Source organism: Apteryx mantelli, chromosome 7, assembly GCF_036417845.1.
Source record: "Apteryx mantelli isolate bAptMan1 chromosome 7, bAptMan1.hap1, whole genome shotgun sequence".
Taxonomy (NCBI): domain Eukaryota; kingdom Metazoa; phylum Chordata; class Aves; order Apterygiformes; family Apterygidae; genus Apteryx; species Apteryx mantelli.
In genome coordinates, this window is record NC_089984.1 from 38,840,064 (window position 1) to 38,859,243 (window position 19,180).

General features: G+C 36.2%; 1 protein-coding gene across 1 annotated transcript in view; it reads left to right on the top strand.

The window, feature by feature from the left end:
- INPP5F (inositol polyphosphate-5-phosphatase F) overlaps positions 1 to 19,180 on the top strand; it is a 48,052-nt gene that overhangs the window by 23,822 nt on the left and 5,050 nt on the right. The window contains exons 7-19 of the mRNA XM_067300320.1: positions 1,689 to 1,884; positions 4,282 to 4,461; positions 6,196 to 6,263; positions 6,668 to 6,792; positions 9,288 to 9,365; positions 10,163 to 10,283; positions 12,213 to 12,341; positions 13,764 to 13,881; positions 14,422 to 14,620; positions 15,724 to 15,795; positions 15,888 to 15,961; positions 17,014 to 17,142; positions 17,861 to 17,948. Of these exons, the coding sequence (XP_067156421.1) occupies positions 1,689 to 1,884; positions 4,282 to 4,461; positions 6,196 to 6,263; positions 6,668 to 6,792; positions 9,288 to 9,365; positions 10,163 to 10,283; positions 12,213 to 12,341; positions 13,764 to 13,881; positions 14,422 to 14,620; positions 15,724 to 15,795; positions 15,888 to 15,961; positions 17,014 to 17,142; positions 17,861 to 17,948 (1,577 nt within the window). The remainder of the gene's footprint in view (positions 1 to 1,688; positions 1,885 to 4,281; positions 4,462 to 6,195; positions 6,264 to 6,667; positions 6,793 to 9,287; positions 9,366 to 10,162; positions 10,284 to 12,212; positions 12,342 to 13,763; positions 13,882 to 14,421; positions 14,621 to 15,723; positions 15,796 to 15,887; positions 15,962 to 17,013; positions 17,143 to 17,860; positions 17,949 to 19,180) is intronic.

Below are 19,180 nucleotides of genomic sequence, written 5' to 3' on the forward strand. Positions count from 1 at the left end.
GCAAATCTCTTAACTTTAGGAAATAGATTTGTTTAGTTACTTGTGTCTGATTCTTTAACACTTTTAGCAATGAAAATATTTTTTCAATAATACAAAAATTTCTATATGTTAATTCCAACATCAGTTTTTAACTGGTACAACTGAAGAATGTTTTTCCCTCCCTGTTTGCCACAGAAGCTTAACTTCTAATAAATTGTTGGAATTTTACTTTAGGCATGGCAAAAAGCCTTTTCTACCACCTTTATCCTCAACACTTTATAGTATTGTACAATGCAGAATTTTTGGAGGTGAAAGTATCAATAGCTTTAAATACACACCTATTAGTCTCATAGGTTCCCCTTACAGCCCCTGCCCTGCCACCCTGTAATGGCTATATTAAAGTAAACCATAACAATTCTGTCATAGCTTAGGTAGTGTAGAGTAGGATAAAATCTTTCCTGCAAGGGAAATGTATTTACTTAAGGATGTCTTCAGCAAATAATGGTGAATACCTCAAATGTCTTTCCACCTTTATTTGAATTTCTCCTTAAAAGTGCTATTAGAATGCTACTGCCTGAATGCATGTGGTTTTTTTTTATATACACAATTTATTTTTTTTGTAGATTATTTGTTGTCTTAATAAAAATGGAAAGAGTCACTCAAACAGACCTGGAAGCTGCTATTGTGTGTGTGTGTGTGGTTGTGTGTGCCCCCCCCCCCCCCCGCCTTATTAAGAAGAAGGAGAAATGGAAGACAGCTTATTCTAGCAGGCTAGGCTGTTCTGACATGCAAGAAAAGCTCTGAAGAACATAACTTCTTTGGTAGGATGGTGGGCATACTAATTCTTGCTTATACAACTAGTTTAGAGCAATCAATATTGGCTGAAAGTTTCTTGTCCACCAGCAAGGTGTATTTGTGTGGCAACAAGTTTTGAAAAACCTTCCTAATAAGAAAGTGATACTAATGTTCTCAAACCTGAAGTCTGACTTCTGAGGATGTGCTGTGTGACAATTGGGGAAAAACTGTTTAAAAAAAAAAAAAGTTGACATTCTAGTTTGTTTTGAATTGGAAATATGGTAGAAAATTTTAACTTCCCAACAAGCCATAAGTTCAGGTAAATAGCTTGGCCATCTGTATTTAGTGAATTATTCTCCACTTCTGTGGACATACAGGGTAAAACTGCTTTAAATTGGAAACTAGGTAATACATTTACCTTTTTTTCTGCTTTATCTGAATTGACTGTCTTAATCTTTGACATGAATAGCTATTACTCTAATCTTTTAAACCTAATTTAATAAAACATAATGTTATATGAAAACTTCCTGTAAGGAAGGGGAAAAGAAGCTTTTAAAATTGTGGTAGGAATACTAGGACTTTCTTAAATCCCTAGATAACTGGGAGTAGAGGAGGGCTTTTTGCCTTTTCTTGCTTTACCATCACAGAAATCCTGTCGAGGTGTGGTTTCCCCACCCTTCCCCTGCCATGCACACACGCCTCTAACCCCATGCTTTAAAATCCCTCCAACCAGCAGAGGGAAAATGCTGGTATCTGTTTTTTCATGAATCGGACACAGATATGACAAAAGCTTCTTAAAAAAATGAAAGAAATATCTAACAACTGTTAATATGCATGAGAAATGGTGGGAGAAATTTATAGGTAATATAAATTAAAACCAATAGGAATGTAAATGTATCTTTTGTAACCTTCAGAATGCTGAAGTGGATTTCTGGATTATACCTATCATACAAGGATTTGTGCAAATTGAAGAACTTGTAGTAAATTATAGTGAATCATCTGATGATGAGAAGAGCAGTCCTGAAACTCCTCAGGAATCAACTTGTGTAGATGACATTCATCCAACATTTTTGGTGGCACTTATCTCACGCCGGAGTCGGCACAGAGCTGGTAAGTAAACATAGTTCAGAGTATCGGAAGGCCCAAATGTTGATAAACAGCTTAGATTGGATGTAAACAGACTTTTTTGAATACTGAAGAGGAATACAGAAGATAAAACTTGGAAGACAGTGCTATGTTGTTCAGCAGATGTTAATATCCTGTCCAGATATGTGCTATAGCCTTTCCTGCTTTTGGGAGACCAGTAACTGAGGGAGTGTCACTGGTCTCCTCTTGGGCACTGGATGTATCCTTGGAGATGACTGTTCTGGGATAAATTTCCCTGTCCTATTTTCAAAGAACACTTTGTTCTGAACCTTGCTTACAGCTCCAAGCTGATATTGATACTTCAGTGGGCCTGGGTGGGAATGAAACTTTCCAAGGCCTGCCTTTGAAGGCTTGATAGCAGCTCAGTAGGGACTTGAAAAGCACTTGAAGAATCATTTGTTTCTTTTTTTTTTCTTCCTCTTTCACCTGAAGGGAAAGTAGGTAAGGCCAAGGTGTGAAACAAGGACCATGCTTTGGTCTTGTTTGTTATTTGACTTATTTTAATAGCAACAAGGCAAATGAAACTTTTCCTGTGTTTCAGAGAACAGGAGGAAAGACTGAATTGCTTTAGTAGGTCCTGTTCAATTCTGACCCTTTCCAGTCTATAAGCACTCTTCTGATATTCTCTACCCAGACCAACTCCTCCTGTCTTTCCTACACAGCCAGTCTTTTAACACATCAGAAGAAAACCTGGTGAGCTTATCCTAATATGAGACTGGCTTTCTCACTGCAGCTTGATTCAATGCATTTAATCCAGTTCCAAGGAAAGCTATTGATCAGAACTTTTCAGAGTAAATATGTGATGGTTCTAGGATAGCATCTAGTTTGCAATAAGTCTTATCTATGCTAAATTGCTTTAAAACATAATGAAACTGAGCTGCAGGGTAAACTGCTCATCAAGTCACTCTTTACTATAATGACATTGTGACCATCTGATTCCTACTTCAGAACACAAACTGTGTAGAGCTTTTTCTCTTAAAACAAGAGGATTGTTCCAGTAGATTGATGCAATGCCTTGAAGACTAAGTTCAAGGTAAAGCTGTGTTTTTAACTAAAATTAAGCATTACTGAATGAATTAAGTGTTCAAGGTGTTTTCATTTATGAAACATTGTAAAATTTGTGAGAAAGTTTCTTAGGCTTTCAAATTAGTATTATGTTATACATACAGTGATTCTTTATTTTTCAGACAGCTTGTTTGTAATAAAACCACATTGCACTAAATTATTAACACACCTAAGACCTTAAGGAAAGGTGCCATGAGACGTAAAGGAAGACAGCTGCTCTTAAGCTTAGAGAAGAAGAGCATAGTGCCTGGGAAAGTTGAGACTTCAAGAGTAAGGGAACTACTCCCCCCCCCCCCCCCCCCCCCCCCGGTGACTTAGTTTGGTTTTGGAATGATGTCATCTGACCTCTAGCAGGAGGGAATAAGCAAAAGGCATCTGAAGCTTTACTCTGAAATCATGGGCCAAAAGCTCCCTCCTGATTAAATTCTATAGAATTGCCTTGCTCCTTTTTGTCCCTATAAAGATCCCTATGGTGGGTATCTTACATTCCCTTTGCTTTCCTATTTCTAATCTCCTCCCCCTCTCCCCTTTATAGCCCTTAGCTGGTGCTGTGGGGTTCAGTTCAGAAGTTTTGGGTCCTGAAGTAGTACTGGGCCCAGCAAAGTTATTCTGATTCTGCAGAACTGAATTTCTGAACTACTTAAACTTTAGACTTGAATCTTTCTATAATTTTTTTTAACTTATTCTCTCCCCTGTCCTTTCTGAAATACAATGAAAGCCTCTCCTTTACCTGATTTCCATATGCAAACACTTACCTGTTGTCTTTAATGACCAGATCAGAGGAAGCTAGGTGAAAAATAGTGTGAAGTAGTATCTGCTCTTACTATGCAGAATTAGATGTCCAGATAAAACAAGAAAAAGCCTTCCCTTTCTATGCTGTAGGATGTGCTAACTTTTGGGCTGCTCATGAGATCTTATTGTGAGAAGCGAAGCATCTGCCAATAAAAGGTGGCCTTTAAGTTCAAGGAAAACACTGAGCACTGAAGTCAAACTTGCTAAATTTGACAGAACAGGAGGTATTTGTATTCTTTAGAATGGACTAGTTATTCTTGCCTTTATAGGCTGTTTGTACAGTGCCAATAAACTGCATTACCCTGTCAACGTACTTACTCTTTCCCCTGGCCTTCATATAATAAACATAAGTTGTGGGGACTGGAAGAAGATACTTCTACTGTTTGATATGGGAGTTTGGCTGGAGCTCTATTCTTGTCACTGTTACTAAAAACACTAACAAAGTTATCTGTGTTTAAGACTAATATTTAAATATGAATTGATCGTTATTCTCATTCCTCCTAGGAATGCGGTATAAGCGAAGAGGGGTTGATAAAAATGGGAATGTGGCAAACTACGTTGAGACGGAGCAACTGATTCACGTCCATAATCATACTCTCTCATTTATTCAAACACGAGGCTCTGTGCCTGTTTTCTGGAGCCAAGTTGGATATAGATATAACCCACGGCCCCGACTGGACAAGAGTAAGTATTTTTGAATGGAATATCTAAAGATCAGAGTTCTGTTAGAAATAGGGAAATTGTAGCATTTCTTTACTAATAGTTTTTCACTGACTCTTTCTAAGAGCTAAGAATAATAGTAGTGACTTGACCCCATTTAACTCCTACTCTAATCCTATGTGGAACTCTGACTTTATCCCTTGTAAATTCAGAGGGATCTTGAGTTTCAGTATTTAATCAAGTGCCTGTGTCTCATCTTGTTTGTTGCAGTGTTTTCTGGGTTGAGAAGGGAGATATTTGGCTTGCTCTTTGGAGAAAATCTGCTCAGTGATGTCTTAAGAGTACCTCTGTCTGAAGTTAATTTATGCTGAGGTTCTTTCTGTATTAAGAACTGCTAATTCAATGTGGGGAAAACTTAGACACTTCATATTGCACAGTTCTGCAGTATGTCTAAGAATATTGGGGAGACTGAATATGAATGTTAGTATGAACTAGGTATCCATTCCCTGAACTTCCAAAGGATTCCACTGGCCTTTGTATCATCCTAGTAAGTTTAGTATTGTAAAGGAAAAATTTTTCTGGGAAGGATGCTAGTATGTTCATGATCTTGTGGAATCAGAGTGACACTTAATTGGATTGACTGACATCCCAGACTTGTCTTTATAAGTAGGTACTTCTGCTAGTCAAACTTGTATTTACATTCTTCTCTAACTTTAGCAAGTCTAGTTGTCTTCCACTGAAGACTCCAGGGCTGAAAAATCAAGTAATTGGTCCTTTTGTGTGAGGGCTGTGATGCTGGAAATGAAGGGCTGTGTTTCTCCTGTGTTTTGAGTAGGACCTAGTAAAATTTATCTTTTATCTTGCTTAGGAATCTAAGCATAACTCTAGCACATAATCTTAAGCTTATAAACAGTATCCTTCAAGGATTAAGGAAGATGTGTCAATAGATTCAGCTCTTGTGAGTTTACACTAAATACCTGAAAATAACTGGAGAGGGATGATTTGTTGCCAGATCATGGAAAGGTAAACATAAGCTAATTCATAAAGTGAGGAAAACTAGCAAGCTGTAGATAGGGGAAAATCCAAGACTAAAACAGCCCTCCCCCTTTAGATTATATGGAAGCAGCACTTAATTATTTCCATCTGAAAGCTTCTGTGTGGTGACATCTGTTTACAATTCCTTTTTTTGTTCAGCTCTTTTTCTTTCCCAATAGGATTTTTTTTTAAAGGGGAATTACATTTAATTTGATACACTTCTAAGTAGGAGCTGAGACTCTAGAGGATCAGTGGTGCTTTGAATTAAGTGGATAGTGTTTGTGTTTGGCTCCCCCCCCCCCCCCCAAATACTTCGGTCTTCCAGGAGAGTTGGATAACACTTTAAGTGTAGTACATCTTTGCTCTTTCAATAACTGCCTGGCCCCAAAACAAGTATGAACTTCTCTTCTGAAAGGGGTGTGGTACACATATGGAAGAATTCAACAGGCTTAAAGAAAAGGAGTAAGTTGTCCAATGTATTCTACACCAAAAGCGACACAAAACAATTTAAAGAATGGTGTTCCCTTATGTACTCGAGTAGTAGACCCACTATACTGTAGTTGATCAAACTGATGCAAGACCTTTTATAGAAGTAATTCTATATAATGCATTATGCTGTGCTGCGTAGTTATTTTAGCTTAAATCATACCCAGATGTATACTCTTGATACTTCAAATAGAACTTGTTATCGAACAAACTGTGTAACATTGCTCTGCCTTGCAGGTGAAAATGAAACAGTGTCCTGTTTTCGTGCACATTTTGAAGAACAGCTGAAAAATTACAAAAAGCAGGTGAGTATCACATGAAGTCAAGTCATGTTAAAGTGCAGGAGATCTAAAAGATAAAAAGCCTTTTATTTAAGTTTGCTTTAGACATTTGGAAAGGTGGTGCACAACCAGAATTTTACTAACTTTCTCATATTCTTCAAAGTAACTTCTGAACAGCAGTGATGCATTACAAAAATTTTTAAGCCCCACTTCCAGATACCTGTCTTATCAATTCATAGCTTCTTTGTGTTAACATTCAGGTAGTCAGGTAACTTAGAGCTTATTTGATCTCAAGTACAAACTAGCAAATATAGTAAATTTAGCAAGATGACCTACAAACTTTATATCTTGTCCTATGTGTTACTACATGATATATCTAAGGAAGACATGTTGCAGAAGATGACTGTTATAATTAAACTTTTGAACAGGTTATTATTAACTTGGTGGATCAAACAGGCAGAGAGAAGATTATTGGAGATGCTTACCTTAAACAAGTGCTTCTGTACAACAATCCAAATCTGACTTATGTTTCATTTGACTTCCATGAGCACTGGTAAGACCTTTTAAAAATGTCACTTTGAATCCTTTTCTCATATTAGTGTAAAAGGAGAGCAAGAAGGGAGAGAAGAGCTGTTATTTGTCCATTTCTGTGTGAAACACTTTCTTTTCAAAGAAAAAATACCTTTTGGGAATGAAAGCTGTGTAACAAACTTAAGTTTGGATGACCAAACACTGTTTGGTGTTGTGTGCAACTGATCTCCTTGCCTAGTAAATACGGTGCATGTTTAAAAAAACTTAAAGTTGTTCTGCTTTAAGCAAGGCAATTGCCTAAAACATGCTTTGAACAAAGCTGTGGCTGACCTGCTTTTCAAACTGTGATATTCTGCTCTTAATTCCTTACTAGAAGCTATTCTTCTGTCTCTTGCTTGTTCCTATAGATGCAGTATGGTTCTTCCAAAATCCTGATGCTGTTCTGTGATTTGGTTTGATCCAATATAAATAGTTGCTGTTTTCATGACTCCGCTCTGATGTTGGCATGGACTAATGTAGTGTTCATATGCTCAAGCATGCAATCTGTCACACAGGCATGCATTTCCCCTGTCTCCCTCAAGCAGATTGCAGCTGTGGACAAACTTGGGGTCTGAAAACTGTTCTAAGCTTCATTTTTTGTAACTTAATATGGGGAGTGCATCTGGCTTGAAAAAGGATGCAGCCTTACTAAGTACATCATTAGTAGATATTTTGCCTGAGAGGAAAAAGGAGGGCTCCTCCCCTCAAAATACTAATGCCCTTTAAAAAAAATTCTTTTTTGTAGCACTAACAACATCCTGAATTAATTCTGATTTGATAATTCTTTGTTTACATGAGTTTCTTTCTTTCTTTTTTTCCAAAGAACTGTTATAGCTGTGAAGGCTGCTTCCTGTCGCACTGTGACCATCAGTGTGAACAGAGAACAATTCTGCAAGCACTATCTTTGGGAAATGTGGGTGTGTGTATAGGGGTGTTAATTCTTTAGAATCATTCATAAAGCTGGGCAGGCTATCCCAGTTTCAAAGCTATAATGGTTACTTTTTCTGAGGCTCTTCCTCAAATGAGTGTAATGTTGCACATACCTTAATAGTTGCATACTTGTTATTCCTTATGGAATCAGTGTTTTCCCCATAGATACCTAACTGCAGCTTGGGGTTGATCTGATAAGAACTTTTTTGAAGACCAGTGAAGGCATGTAGTTAAAAGCTAAAGCGCCAATCTCCACAGGCATTGCTTAAGAAAGTCAGCCTAACATGCATCCCTTTGGGAGAATCAGCTAGCATTGCGTGTGAATCCATGTTCTCTTTTTATTGCTCAGACCTACTCCTTTTCTGTAGAGGCTTTGAAATTTTTAGGTCATGTTTGATGCTGGAATTAGGAAAATATACTACTGTAGCTTTAGTTAAAATAATAAGAGCTAGATCTCCCTTGGACCTGTATTACCTGAGAACACTAATGTAGGTCAGTTTGCCTTTTCAGTTTGGGCTTTTAATAAGCACTCTGCTTTTCTGCCTTTAATTTAAAAAAAGAAAGAAGAAAAAGTAGGAAAAAGAGGTATATAACATTCATTAAAATACAGTATAGAGATTCTCCCTCATTACAGTATCTACAATGAGAGATGCACTTTATCAGTTTAAATCAAATTTAGATAAGCCATTAGATACTCAGGTAATGAAAGTATTCATATGCACTCACATAAGCTGACATGTTGATCATTATGAAATATAAAAATATGAAACAGCTTTTATCAAAACAGATTCATGTACTCAGTAAACTATGTTGCTTTATCTTACTCTAATTCAAAAACAAATTTTACTATGTCCTTGTTTCCCCACACCTTTGCCTAACAACTTGCATCCATACCTGTCTTTAGCATTCTTCTTTGCTCTGGCTCTCTAGGAAACTGGGTGTTCTTGAAGGTGTTAGCATATATTGCCTAAAACCTGAGTATACTACTTTTTTTAGTTAAATATTCATAGAATCCTGTTCTGAGCAACAGAGAAGGGATCTCTGTCCCTCTCCAACACTAGGTTAAACCACTATGTATATATGCATAGCTGACTAATTTGGAAGAATGGCTGTATGAGATGAAAGGCTATATACCAAGCTTTGGCCACTCTTAGATGCATCTTAGATGCAGGGGATGGGAGATCTGAGAGGAGAGAAATGCAAAGCTTCTATCATTCTTTAGTTTGCCCTGCGTGTGCTTTCTTAACTTCTGGCTTGACATTTTTCTCTGCTATCTTCTCATACTATTTATGGATTAATTCAAGAATGCAAATTCTTGAGCTTACAGTTCTGACTCTCTTGTCTCAGATTTAGATGTTTAGCTGTACTTTTAAAATAGCTCTGAATATTGGCTACTACTTAAACTTTCATACTTGTTTGTTGCCTGAGAGAATATCTGTATTTTTCACTTAGCTGAAAACCCATCTGTACCTAATTATTTTATATGATTTAAAAAATAAACCCCGCTACCTTAGTTTGAACTAACTTCTGTGAAATTCTGTATTTTAGCCGAGGAATGAAGTTTGAAAATGTTCAGACGTTGACTGATGCCATTCATGATATTATTCTTGACATGAAGTGGTGCTGGTAGGTACTTACTGTTTTCAGACTACTATGGAATATTTTTAGGAAAAACTAAATACATATTCAGGGGCCTTGAGTTTGTCAAAACTGATCTTTATGTGCCTCTCTTGGTACCTAGTTAGTGCATTAGCACTTCATATTCTGTGTTCTGAAGTGTTTTTGTTCTATACACCTAACAGCAAAATCCTCAGATGCTCTTTTCTGCCTCAAGTTTACTGCCTTTAACTCTTCTAGCTTTTCTTATTTCTAATGTAAAACACTTCATAGCTGATGACCTACAAACCCTAAAACTACAACCTTACTGTTGAGACTAGTAGGCATTCTTGACCTTTAATCTGTACTGATTAAAGTTCGTGTATTCTGAGGATGAATATGGTTGTAGTATTTCATTAATTACTGTATATTGTTCTATATATTCTCTGTGAGTGAAGTGTCCTGTCATATTATTTTCTGATTTGTGTTTTGGCGGTTAAGTACCTTTTCTTTCTTGAAATCTGTCATTACATATGTATGAATTGAATTAAACATCTGGTTACATATAATATCAAGCTTATGGCCTAAGTAGGCTGTGTTTGGATATCTAGGCTAGACTAGAGAGATGTGGCCTTAAGAAATGAGGGTAATGGGGAACAAAAGTAGCTAATTCTGAATGGGGTGTAGCTAGGATGAAGAGTGATACTAGAAATAATATCACATATGTAAGAATTTTTAATTTCTACTTTTTACTGTTTGCAGAAGCTGATAAATTACACTTGATCTAAAATGTCTTGGTACGACTTTTTTTTTTTTTTCTTTGAAAGGGTTGATCAAGCTGGTGTTATTTGTAAACAGGAAGGAATTTTCCGGGTTAACTGCATGGACTGTCTGGATCGTACCAATGTGGTACAGGCTGCTATTGCAAGAGTGGTCATGGAACAGCAGGCATGTATAACTAATAAAACTTTTAGAGCTCTAGGTGCCTCAGAACTTAATAATTCATAGGGACATTAAAAAAAAAAAATCTTTGTTTGAATAACACTTAAACTAGCCTACTCTGGTGGGGATTTCCCCAAACTGTTTGGGGAACTGTGAAGATGAAAAGGTAGTATGTACAGCTAGAATAAATTAATCATTCTAAAACTGTAATGCCTAGTCTTTCCTTTGAGAGAAGAAAGGACTGGCTATCTTCATCCTGGAGATGATTCTTCTGTTAAAATTTATTCATTTAATAGAAAAGTTGCATGGCAGTGTAAAGTTAATTGTGGTATGAACTCCTGATGTAGAAATCCTGTTCTACAATAACGACTGGGATTTTGTTTTTTACATTGCTCCCCCATCTCAACTCTTCTGTGTGTTACCTCTGAGAAGTCACAGGCAGTCTTTCCAATCTAAGAGTCATAGATTTTTGGAAAGGACTACAGTAGTCACTACTGTAGTATTAGATGAGATAGTGTGCTGCTTTGTTCCCAATTTATAGCTGAAGTGCTTCAAAACAAATTCATAACTGAGAAATGCCCTAAGCTTTATAAAGTGACTGACATGAAGTGAAATATTGTTACATGAATCCTTGCCTTTGCATTTCCTGGGAACTATGTGATGTGTTTTGTCTCTGCTGGGAGCTTGATAGTGTTTTCAGAGTTGAATAGCTTTGTATAAATTGTTATCTTGCTCACAAATAATGCTCGAGCACTTTTTTTAAGCTGCTATTGTAAGCCAAACTTTGCCTATGAATTAGCCCTACAAGTTATCCCTACAGTCAGCCTAAAATTTAGTGACTGCACTGCAGTTACTTATAGTATTTACTTCAGAATGGGAAGTTGTACTGCTTTACCAATTAATTAGGTGGAAAAAGGCTTAAGTTCATGTAATACCTGAGACTTCTCTTGGAAAAACTTAAGTACTGGTTGTTTTCAATAGTAATGCATCTTGCTTTCAGTATCAGTGTTAAGCAGTAACTGTCCAAAATGCACAAACTTTATGAATAAACATAACATATGATGTCACTACTAAGGCTTTCTTTTGGGAGGTCTAAATTTGAAGTTGAAGTGACCAAATTTGTTCTAGTGTCCAGAAGCAAAAGATGAAGTCTCTATAGTGTGCTCCTTCTTGTGACTGGAAGGAAAGAATCTATTTCCTTATTTTTAGACCTTCAAGGTTATGAAAGCCATTGTTTTTAGTTATTTGTGTTTCATTGATCTTGCTTTGTTTTACAAGCTGCATTTTTAATCTGATATTCTTATCAATGGCATGATGCTGTTAAAAAGGTGTAAATTAGCTATTAGCCTTAATCTTAAAGGTTAAGTTAACCCACAGCAATAATGTAATTGTAACTTTATGATGAGCCATACTGTTAAAGTTCCTTGGTTGTGGGTGTTGAAGTATATAGTGCAGTTTTTTCAATCCAGAAATGAAATCTTGCTGCTCTTTTCTATTCTAAGTGTAAAACTGAAGCTCCTTGCTTTACAATGAAAAAAATTGTGACACGACTTTAGCAAAGGGGGATACAGCTTGAACAAGTTAAGTTGTAACATCTGTTTGTTTTTTTTTTTAATGGTTCCCTGTAGAAAACGGAAGCATTTCCTCTATTTTAAGTAATCTAGAACAACTTGTTTTCCTTCAGCTAATTTTTTTTGAAGATGCGTTAAATATGAAAGTAGAAATTTATTACTGCTGCTTCCAATGGTGATTCTTTTGATGTGATGTTTAACAATGAACTTTATCTGATAGTGAGCAGGATGGTCTCCTTTTTTTTTTTTTTTTAAGGCTATTTAAAACTTGCATGTTTTTCTTAATTGTTAAGTATTTATCAAGTATTGATATTGAGAATGACTTTATCTTGAACCTTATGTTAATAAGTATATCAAATTCCAGCTCAAAAAACTGGGTGTGATGCCACCAGAACAGCCTTTGCCAGTGAAATGCAATAGAATCTACCAGATAATATGGGCGAACAATGGAGATGCCATAAGTCGGCAGTATGCTGGCACAGCAGCTTTAAAGGTAAAGGGTAGAGTATTATCTGTTATGATGTTTAATAGTTTATGTAATAGCTTTTATGACCAACAGAAAACTCCTCTGTACATAGCAAAATTAGCCACATACTCTGCTTGCTTGTTCTTGGAGACATGTGGGGCCTTTCAATAAGAGAACAATTTGCGTTGGACCTAGTGTGAATGAAGGAAAGCCTTGAGCAGCAAGCACTGCTGCTAGTGCTGGCTTAACTTCATTCTGTTAGTGTTAAGTCTAGATACAAAACAGCTGAGCTAAGAGTTTAAGATCTATAAGCATTTAAACATTAATGTGCTTAAACTGAAGCACAATAGTTATAGTTCTGTGAAGCTGTCTGAGGGACTTAAGAGCAGGCTAGGTAGGTATTGATTAGTTATATTTTTGTTAGTTGTAGTGCAGTCTACCAAGATCAGAAATTGGGCATGAAACTCCTTGCAGGATTAGTGATCTCTGAAGAGCCATAGGCTTATGAGATACTTTCTGTGTATATAGTCACTGGTGGAACAGTCTGAGTATTCCCAGTACTTGGTGTTGGAAAAACCTGTACACTGGAAATGCTTAAGACATAAATCTTTTTTTTTTTTCTTTCCTCTCTCAGCTGAACTTTGGTTAGTCTATTACACTTCTGTTTCTTGCAGAAAATCAAAACAGCCTGACAGTCTTGTCTTTATTATGAGTATTTGACTCTAAATCTGGAACGCAGAGCTTCAGTTTATAGGCTTAAATTTTCAGCTTGGAGATCCCCATATTCACTAATGATGTCCACAGACTAAAGTGATTTTTCACTTCCATTTAACACTTGAATTTTCAATTTCTTTTATTTTGAAAGTGAAGTACACTTGAAATGCTTTTAATACTAGTTGGCATGGCTTTTAGAGCTGCTTTTAGAGCAGCTACTACCTGACTTTTTTAGTCCGAAAACTGTCAGGATCCTCTAGTGAAGTGACTGCTTTTTTTTCTTCAGGATTTTATACTTGTCTTGCTCTGGTAGCAGAAGCAAAAAAGATGCAAACCTTCCTTCAGTAAGCTCTAATCTTCTCCATCGTTCCAATACTGCTTTTTTTTAAGTATAGGACAATAATTTTGAGGTATTCGGACATCCCAGCCTGATGTCTTAAATGTTTCACTTTAATCTTAGTTGGTATATATGTCCAAATTATTATTTTTTTTAGGATATTAGATAGAATCCTAGGCCTGTCAAAAGCATAAGATACTCTGAAGAGTCAAACATACTGTAAGAAATAAAGGCTCTTTGAAAATATATTTTAAACTTCTATATGAAAGAGTTACTTGAACTTCCTTTTTGAGTTGTCATCCATTCTGTTCTAAGTTTCAAAACGCTAAAGCTTTTGAGAGCCAAGACTGCTGCTTCAAAGTTCTGTGTCTGCATGATTTCAATGTCTTATGCAACAGGGTGACTTCACAAGGACTGGTGAAAGAAAGCTGGCAGGAGTAATGAAGGATGGAGTAAATTCTGCAAACAGATACTACTTGAATCGTTTCAGGGATGCTTATAGGCAAGCAGTCATAGGTAAGAGTAAAATTCCATCCTCAGCTGAATTATTGAACTTATAAAAGTTTACCAAAATCATCTTGGCTTTGTCTTTTGACTGTTCTCTAAACTTTAAAAGTGCCTTAGGTGTGTGTATATACTGTTCAAGTCTATCCAGTGGGCACCACATAAAACAGTCATTATGTGGAGATTAAACACCAGTCAGCTGGATTATATGCAGTGTAGATCAGTGTAGAATTTGTTCATAACTTATAATATTAAATGTCTTGTCATATGTTCTGCTTTAGACAAAAAAGGTCAAATTTATGTAGCATGGGTTGTAAAGGCTTCAAATTTTAAGATACTTTTTAAAATGTGTATGGCTGAACTTTCTGTATAGAATGTTGGCTGAAATTGCAAACTTGGTAGGTGTAATACTGTCTTCTCTCAATGAAACAAGAGTTCAATGCTCCATACTGCATTGCTTTAAGAACCATTCTGAAGGCATTTGCAAATCAGACTGCTGCTGTATATCTTTTAATTGTTGCCTTCTCCTTATTATCTCCCTTTTTAATCTAGATTTGATGCAAGGTATACCTGTAACAGAGGATCTTTACTCCATATTTACCAAAGAGAAAGAGCATGAAGCCCTGCACAAGGAGAACATGAGAAGTCACCAGGAACTGATCAGCCAGCTGTTGCAGAGTTACATGAAATTGCTTTTACCAGATGATGAAAAATTTCATGGAGGATGGGCACTTATTGACTGTGATCCAAGGTTTGCTGAATAAAGTCATAACTGATCAACTGCTACCATGACACTTCTGCTACTACTGATATTTTAAATGACTAGTCTTAATTTGTTGCTTTAATAGCTGATATGTTAAACATGATACAAACGGGCAGTTTTCTGGAATGATTGACTCCTTGAAGGATTTGAATACTTGTAATCTTACAGTAGACTTCTAAAAAGTGGCTTGTGCTGAAAACATGTGAGAAGTTAAGTGCAGTCAAGGTCTTCCAAAATAAACTTTTTCAAAGTGCCATAAAAATGGTGCATAAAGGAGTTAAGTTTGAGGAAATTGCCTGGTTATGCATCCATTTGCTTAATATTGCCAAATTGTGGTAGGCACCAGGAAGAGAACTTTTAACCACTCTTAGCTCTAGAAGAGGCTGTTTTTCCTTATTGCTTTATAGGGGAAGTGTAACTTGACTGCAAATCCATATCTTATTAGGTTAAACTTTTGTCTAATGGGTCTGGTATGAAAGCCTAGAGTTCTCTTCATGAAAAGTAGTGAATACAAACTAATTTCATTGATAAGTCACCTTATCAAGTTTAGAGTACGCTAACTTGTACAAGAAAAATAATGGTTAGGTCTTTTGCAGGTTAAACTTTAGCATCTAAACCAGTGAAGGATACTCACGCACCCACAACTCATCATGTGAATTGAGTCTATGCATCTTTCTTTCCTTCTTCAGTATTTTTAATATGTCCAAAAAGCGAACTATTGCTGACCTGATCTTAAACTTGATATCCAATAGCTTAAATAATAGAAGGATATCTCTAGGGCTAGGAGAATATTACTGTGTGCATGGGTCCTGCTTACACTATGGCAAGTTTAACTTTGATAAAGCAGTTTTGTCTTACTAAGAGTGTCTTGTCTTTATCTGTTGGGTTTTTTAGTGGGTCAATTTATAGTCAATGAAAATTGCAATGTACAAGCTATGGACAGATAGCATCACACAAGATAGCGTACCAAAATTGAAGTCTGTTGTTCTAATGTGTCTTTAATTATAAAAGTGTCCCAAAAATATACTGGGGATCAATTACAGTTGTACCAATACCCCCTACTCTATTGACTTTTTGTTTTCCTCCTTTAGTCTCATTGATGCCACTCATAAAGATGTGGATGTTCTGCTGTTACTTTCTAATTCTGCCTACTATGTGGCCTAGTAAGTTACCATTGCTCTTACCCTGTGTAACTTGTTTGGAGTAGCTTTGCTCTGGATTAGCACGAAACACTAAACTCTGACTCTCTTTCTAGCTATGACGATGAAATCGACAAGGTGAATCAGTACCAAAGGTTAAGCCTTGATGCTCTGGAAAAAATAGAGATAGGTAAGAGCTGAGTCACCCTATATCTCTGTTTCCTAAGGTGCTCTTAAAAAAAGCTTGAGCCAGTTGGCCAAAACATTCTACATGATATCCTGAAACATAAAGCCTCAATACACTGCCTGTCTCCTGGGTAGTCTACTGTAGCTAGAAATGTGCTGTCTTGCTGTTAACAATTACCAAGCTTGAGCCTGCGCGTTCTCTCACAATCATGACTTCTGTCAGAATGCCTTCTGGTACTGCTCGAAATGGGAACTGATACGTGATAGGTCTCTAAAAATGTTCCCTTTTTTCAAACTCTTCTAAACGCTTTAATTATCAAAATCAATTTAATTACTTATCAAATTGCAAACAATTTGATCAATGTAGTCACAGGTATGTGTATATGATATACACATACTCCCTTTGATCCAAGCAGAGCAGACAGTTCTGAGTAATACTTATGTAGACCTTTGTTTCATAGCTTTTTAAAAATTCTTCTTTAGCTAGGTCTAAGTTACACTACAGTGACCACACTTCATTTTTCAAAATTAAAAAAAAATTCTCAGTTTGAGAGAGATTCCCTAGCTTAAGTGGGAATACACCTAAAAACAGCTGTGTTCTGGTTTTAACAAACTCATTGTAAATGTGCTTTAAGGAGGGGGGTAAAGTGTGCATGATTTAACATTCAGAACTGTGTGCAGCAAAGAAAAAAGCCATTTATAACTAAAAACGTGCTATTATGAAATCATCTTGTTATGCTGATTAATTTGATTAGAGTATAGCATCCACAGGTTAAATCCAGCATTATCAACTGATGGTACAGTTAAAGTAGGTGTGGTATTTCTGTTTCTATTGCTGAAGCAAAGCCTTTTCAGTTGAAGAGAAGGGAGGGAATTCTAACACGCCCCCCCCCCCCCCCCCCCGGCCAATTTCATTATGTATGTGCAGTTCTTTAGAGTTCAGTGGGAAGGTCTGTCTCACTTCTTTATTGTGGATTAATATTCTGAGTTACAGAAACATCTAGACCAAATACCTTATCAAAAAAGTAATTTCTAACTTTCTGGTTTATTTTTCAGGACCTGAGCCTACTCTCTTTGGCAAACCCAAGTTCTCTTGCATGAGGCTGCATTACAAATACAAAGAAACAAGTGGATATTTTCATACCCTTAGAGCTGTGGTACGCAACCCTGAAGAAGATGGAAAAGGTTTGTTTCATATGTGAAAGCTTTATAGTTGAAAGTTTACTCGATATACTAATATTTATCTTCATGCAAACACTGTTCTCCATGACTCTTGGAGTAACTTCTAAAGAAAGATAAATTTTAATACAACCCACTTCTCTGCTGGGAGAAGAAAAATACCTATATGTGGCTTCCTGTGTGAACACTAAACTACTACTGTTTTAATACAAAGAAACATAGAATTCAGATATGGTTTTAAAGCAATATTTTTCTATCTAAACTGGACGTTGGAGCGTTGTCTTTTGCTCCGAAAATTGATAAAACAGACAAGTTCCTAGAGTGGAAGAAATGGATTTAGTTAATGAAATTGATAACTAGAAATGTCTTCTTGCTTAACTAAATTAAGTGAATACTAATAGGAAAGAAATCACTTACCTGGAGCACTGAGTTTTGTCAACAAGGTTTAGAATAAACATAATTCATATTTTGTTGGTTCTCTCACTTCCAGGATACATCTTTTGGGGAGGGAATTCACTTATATCCAGGCTTCAGGGCTTAAGGAGAATCTATTCTTTCCTTAAGCTTATTTTGTAAGCTTTTAAATTTGAATTGCAACTTTTGGGGTTCAACTACTAGAGGAAAATAAAATTAATATTTCATTAAGTGAGAGTCTAATTTTAGATTTCAAAATATAGGATTTTAGGCTTTTTAAGAGTCTCACAGGCTGCTAATTGGATTTCAGACACTCTTCAGTGCATTGCAGAAATGCTGCAAATCACAAAGCAAGCAATGGGATTAGATGTGCCCATTATCGAGAAAAAGCTAGAGAGGTGAGTACTTCTGTGTCCCACTTTTTCTCTCTTCTCAGTGGCTACCAGTTCATAGTAAGTCATGCATGAGATCTACCAGAAACTGTTCTGTTTCCTAGCTATTGCACTAGGAATGAATTTGTTTTTATACTGCTTTTGATTACCACAGTCTGCAGGGGTTTATCTAAAAGTATAAGAAAGAATATCTTCCATTGATTTCCATATACTTAGGCTCAGGCCACCTTTGTACATGTGTGCTTACATATAAACAACATTCACTATGATTTCAAGTGACACTGTGAATTAATAAGTTCAGACAGGACAAATTAGACTTGACAGATTAATCATGAACCATCTAATCTGTTTTATTAGCTCTGTAGTAAGAATTCAGCCTGTGAAATAAGGCTGGTTTGGATTCTATTGCAGTTGAGTATTTAGCAAAGCAAGATAACATTACAGGTCTTGTGTGAAAACCTACATAGAAGTTGAGGTGATATTCAACCCTTATTTAAAAAAGCTTATCTTGCATCAGTAGACAGAATATTTCTCAAAATGTGGAATTAGTGGTTTTGTGGGGGGTGTGTGTGTTTTTTCTTTGGAGACTGGACTTATTTATGAACCTACACCATGGAAAAAATCTTCAGTATCTCACTGAAGAGTGTATGAAAAAATAGTAGAATAGCATACAGGAATGTAATGATGCCAGTACTTAGTATAGTAAATACAAGAACTCCATAGAATTACGAAGGTTTTGGTTTTATTGCTTGCTTCATCAGGCTCTATAGAAACAGATAAATGCAAGAATTGTGGTATAAAGTTAAAAGCAAAAATGAAGAATATAGTCCACTTTTCAAGAAATATAAACATCTTTGCCTCTGATTTAGTTAGTGTTATTTCTGCAGTGGCTGGGAGTTAAACATCTGAACTCCTTGTATGTGTTGGTCAGAATGGGCACGCAAGCTTATACTTCGCAAGCCTGTTAAGAGAAGAGGGCACATGAAAGCAGAGTTGACAATTAAGGGTATTTACTAGAATTTTTGTAGGCAGTGTTGCTTTTATTAAAAAGAAAAAAAAAAAAACCTCTGGAGTACAAAACTTGCATGGGAACTGTAGCTTGTTTTTTTTGTTTTTTTTTTTTTGTTTTGAGCATGAAATCCAACAGTGTCAGTGGATTCTGTTCATAGCAGCTGGTAACCAGAGCAGTCTTTTCCTTTACAAGCTGTGAACAATTTTGTGTTTTTTAATATATTCTT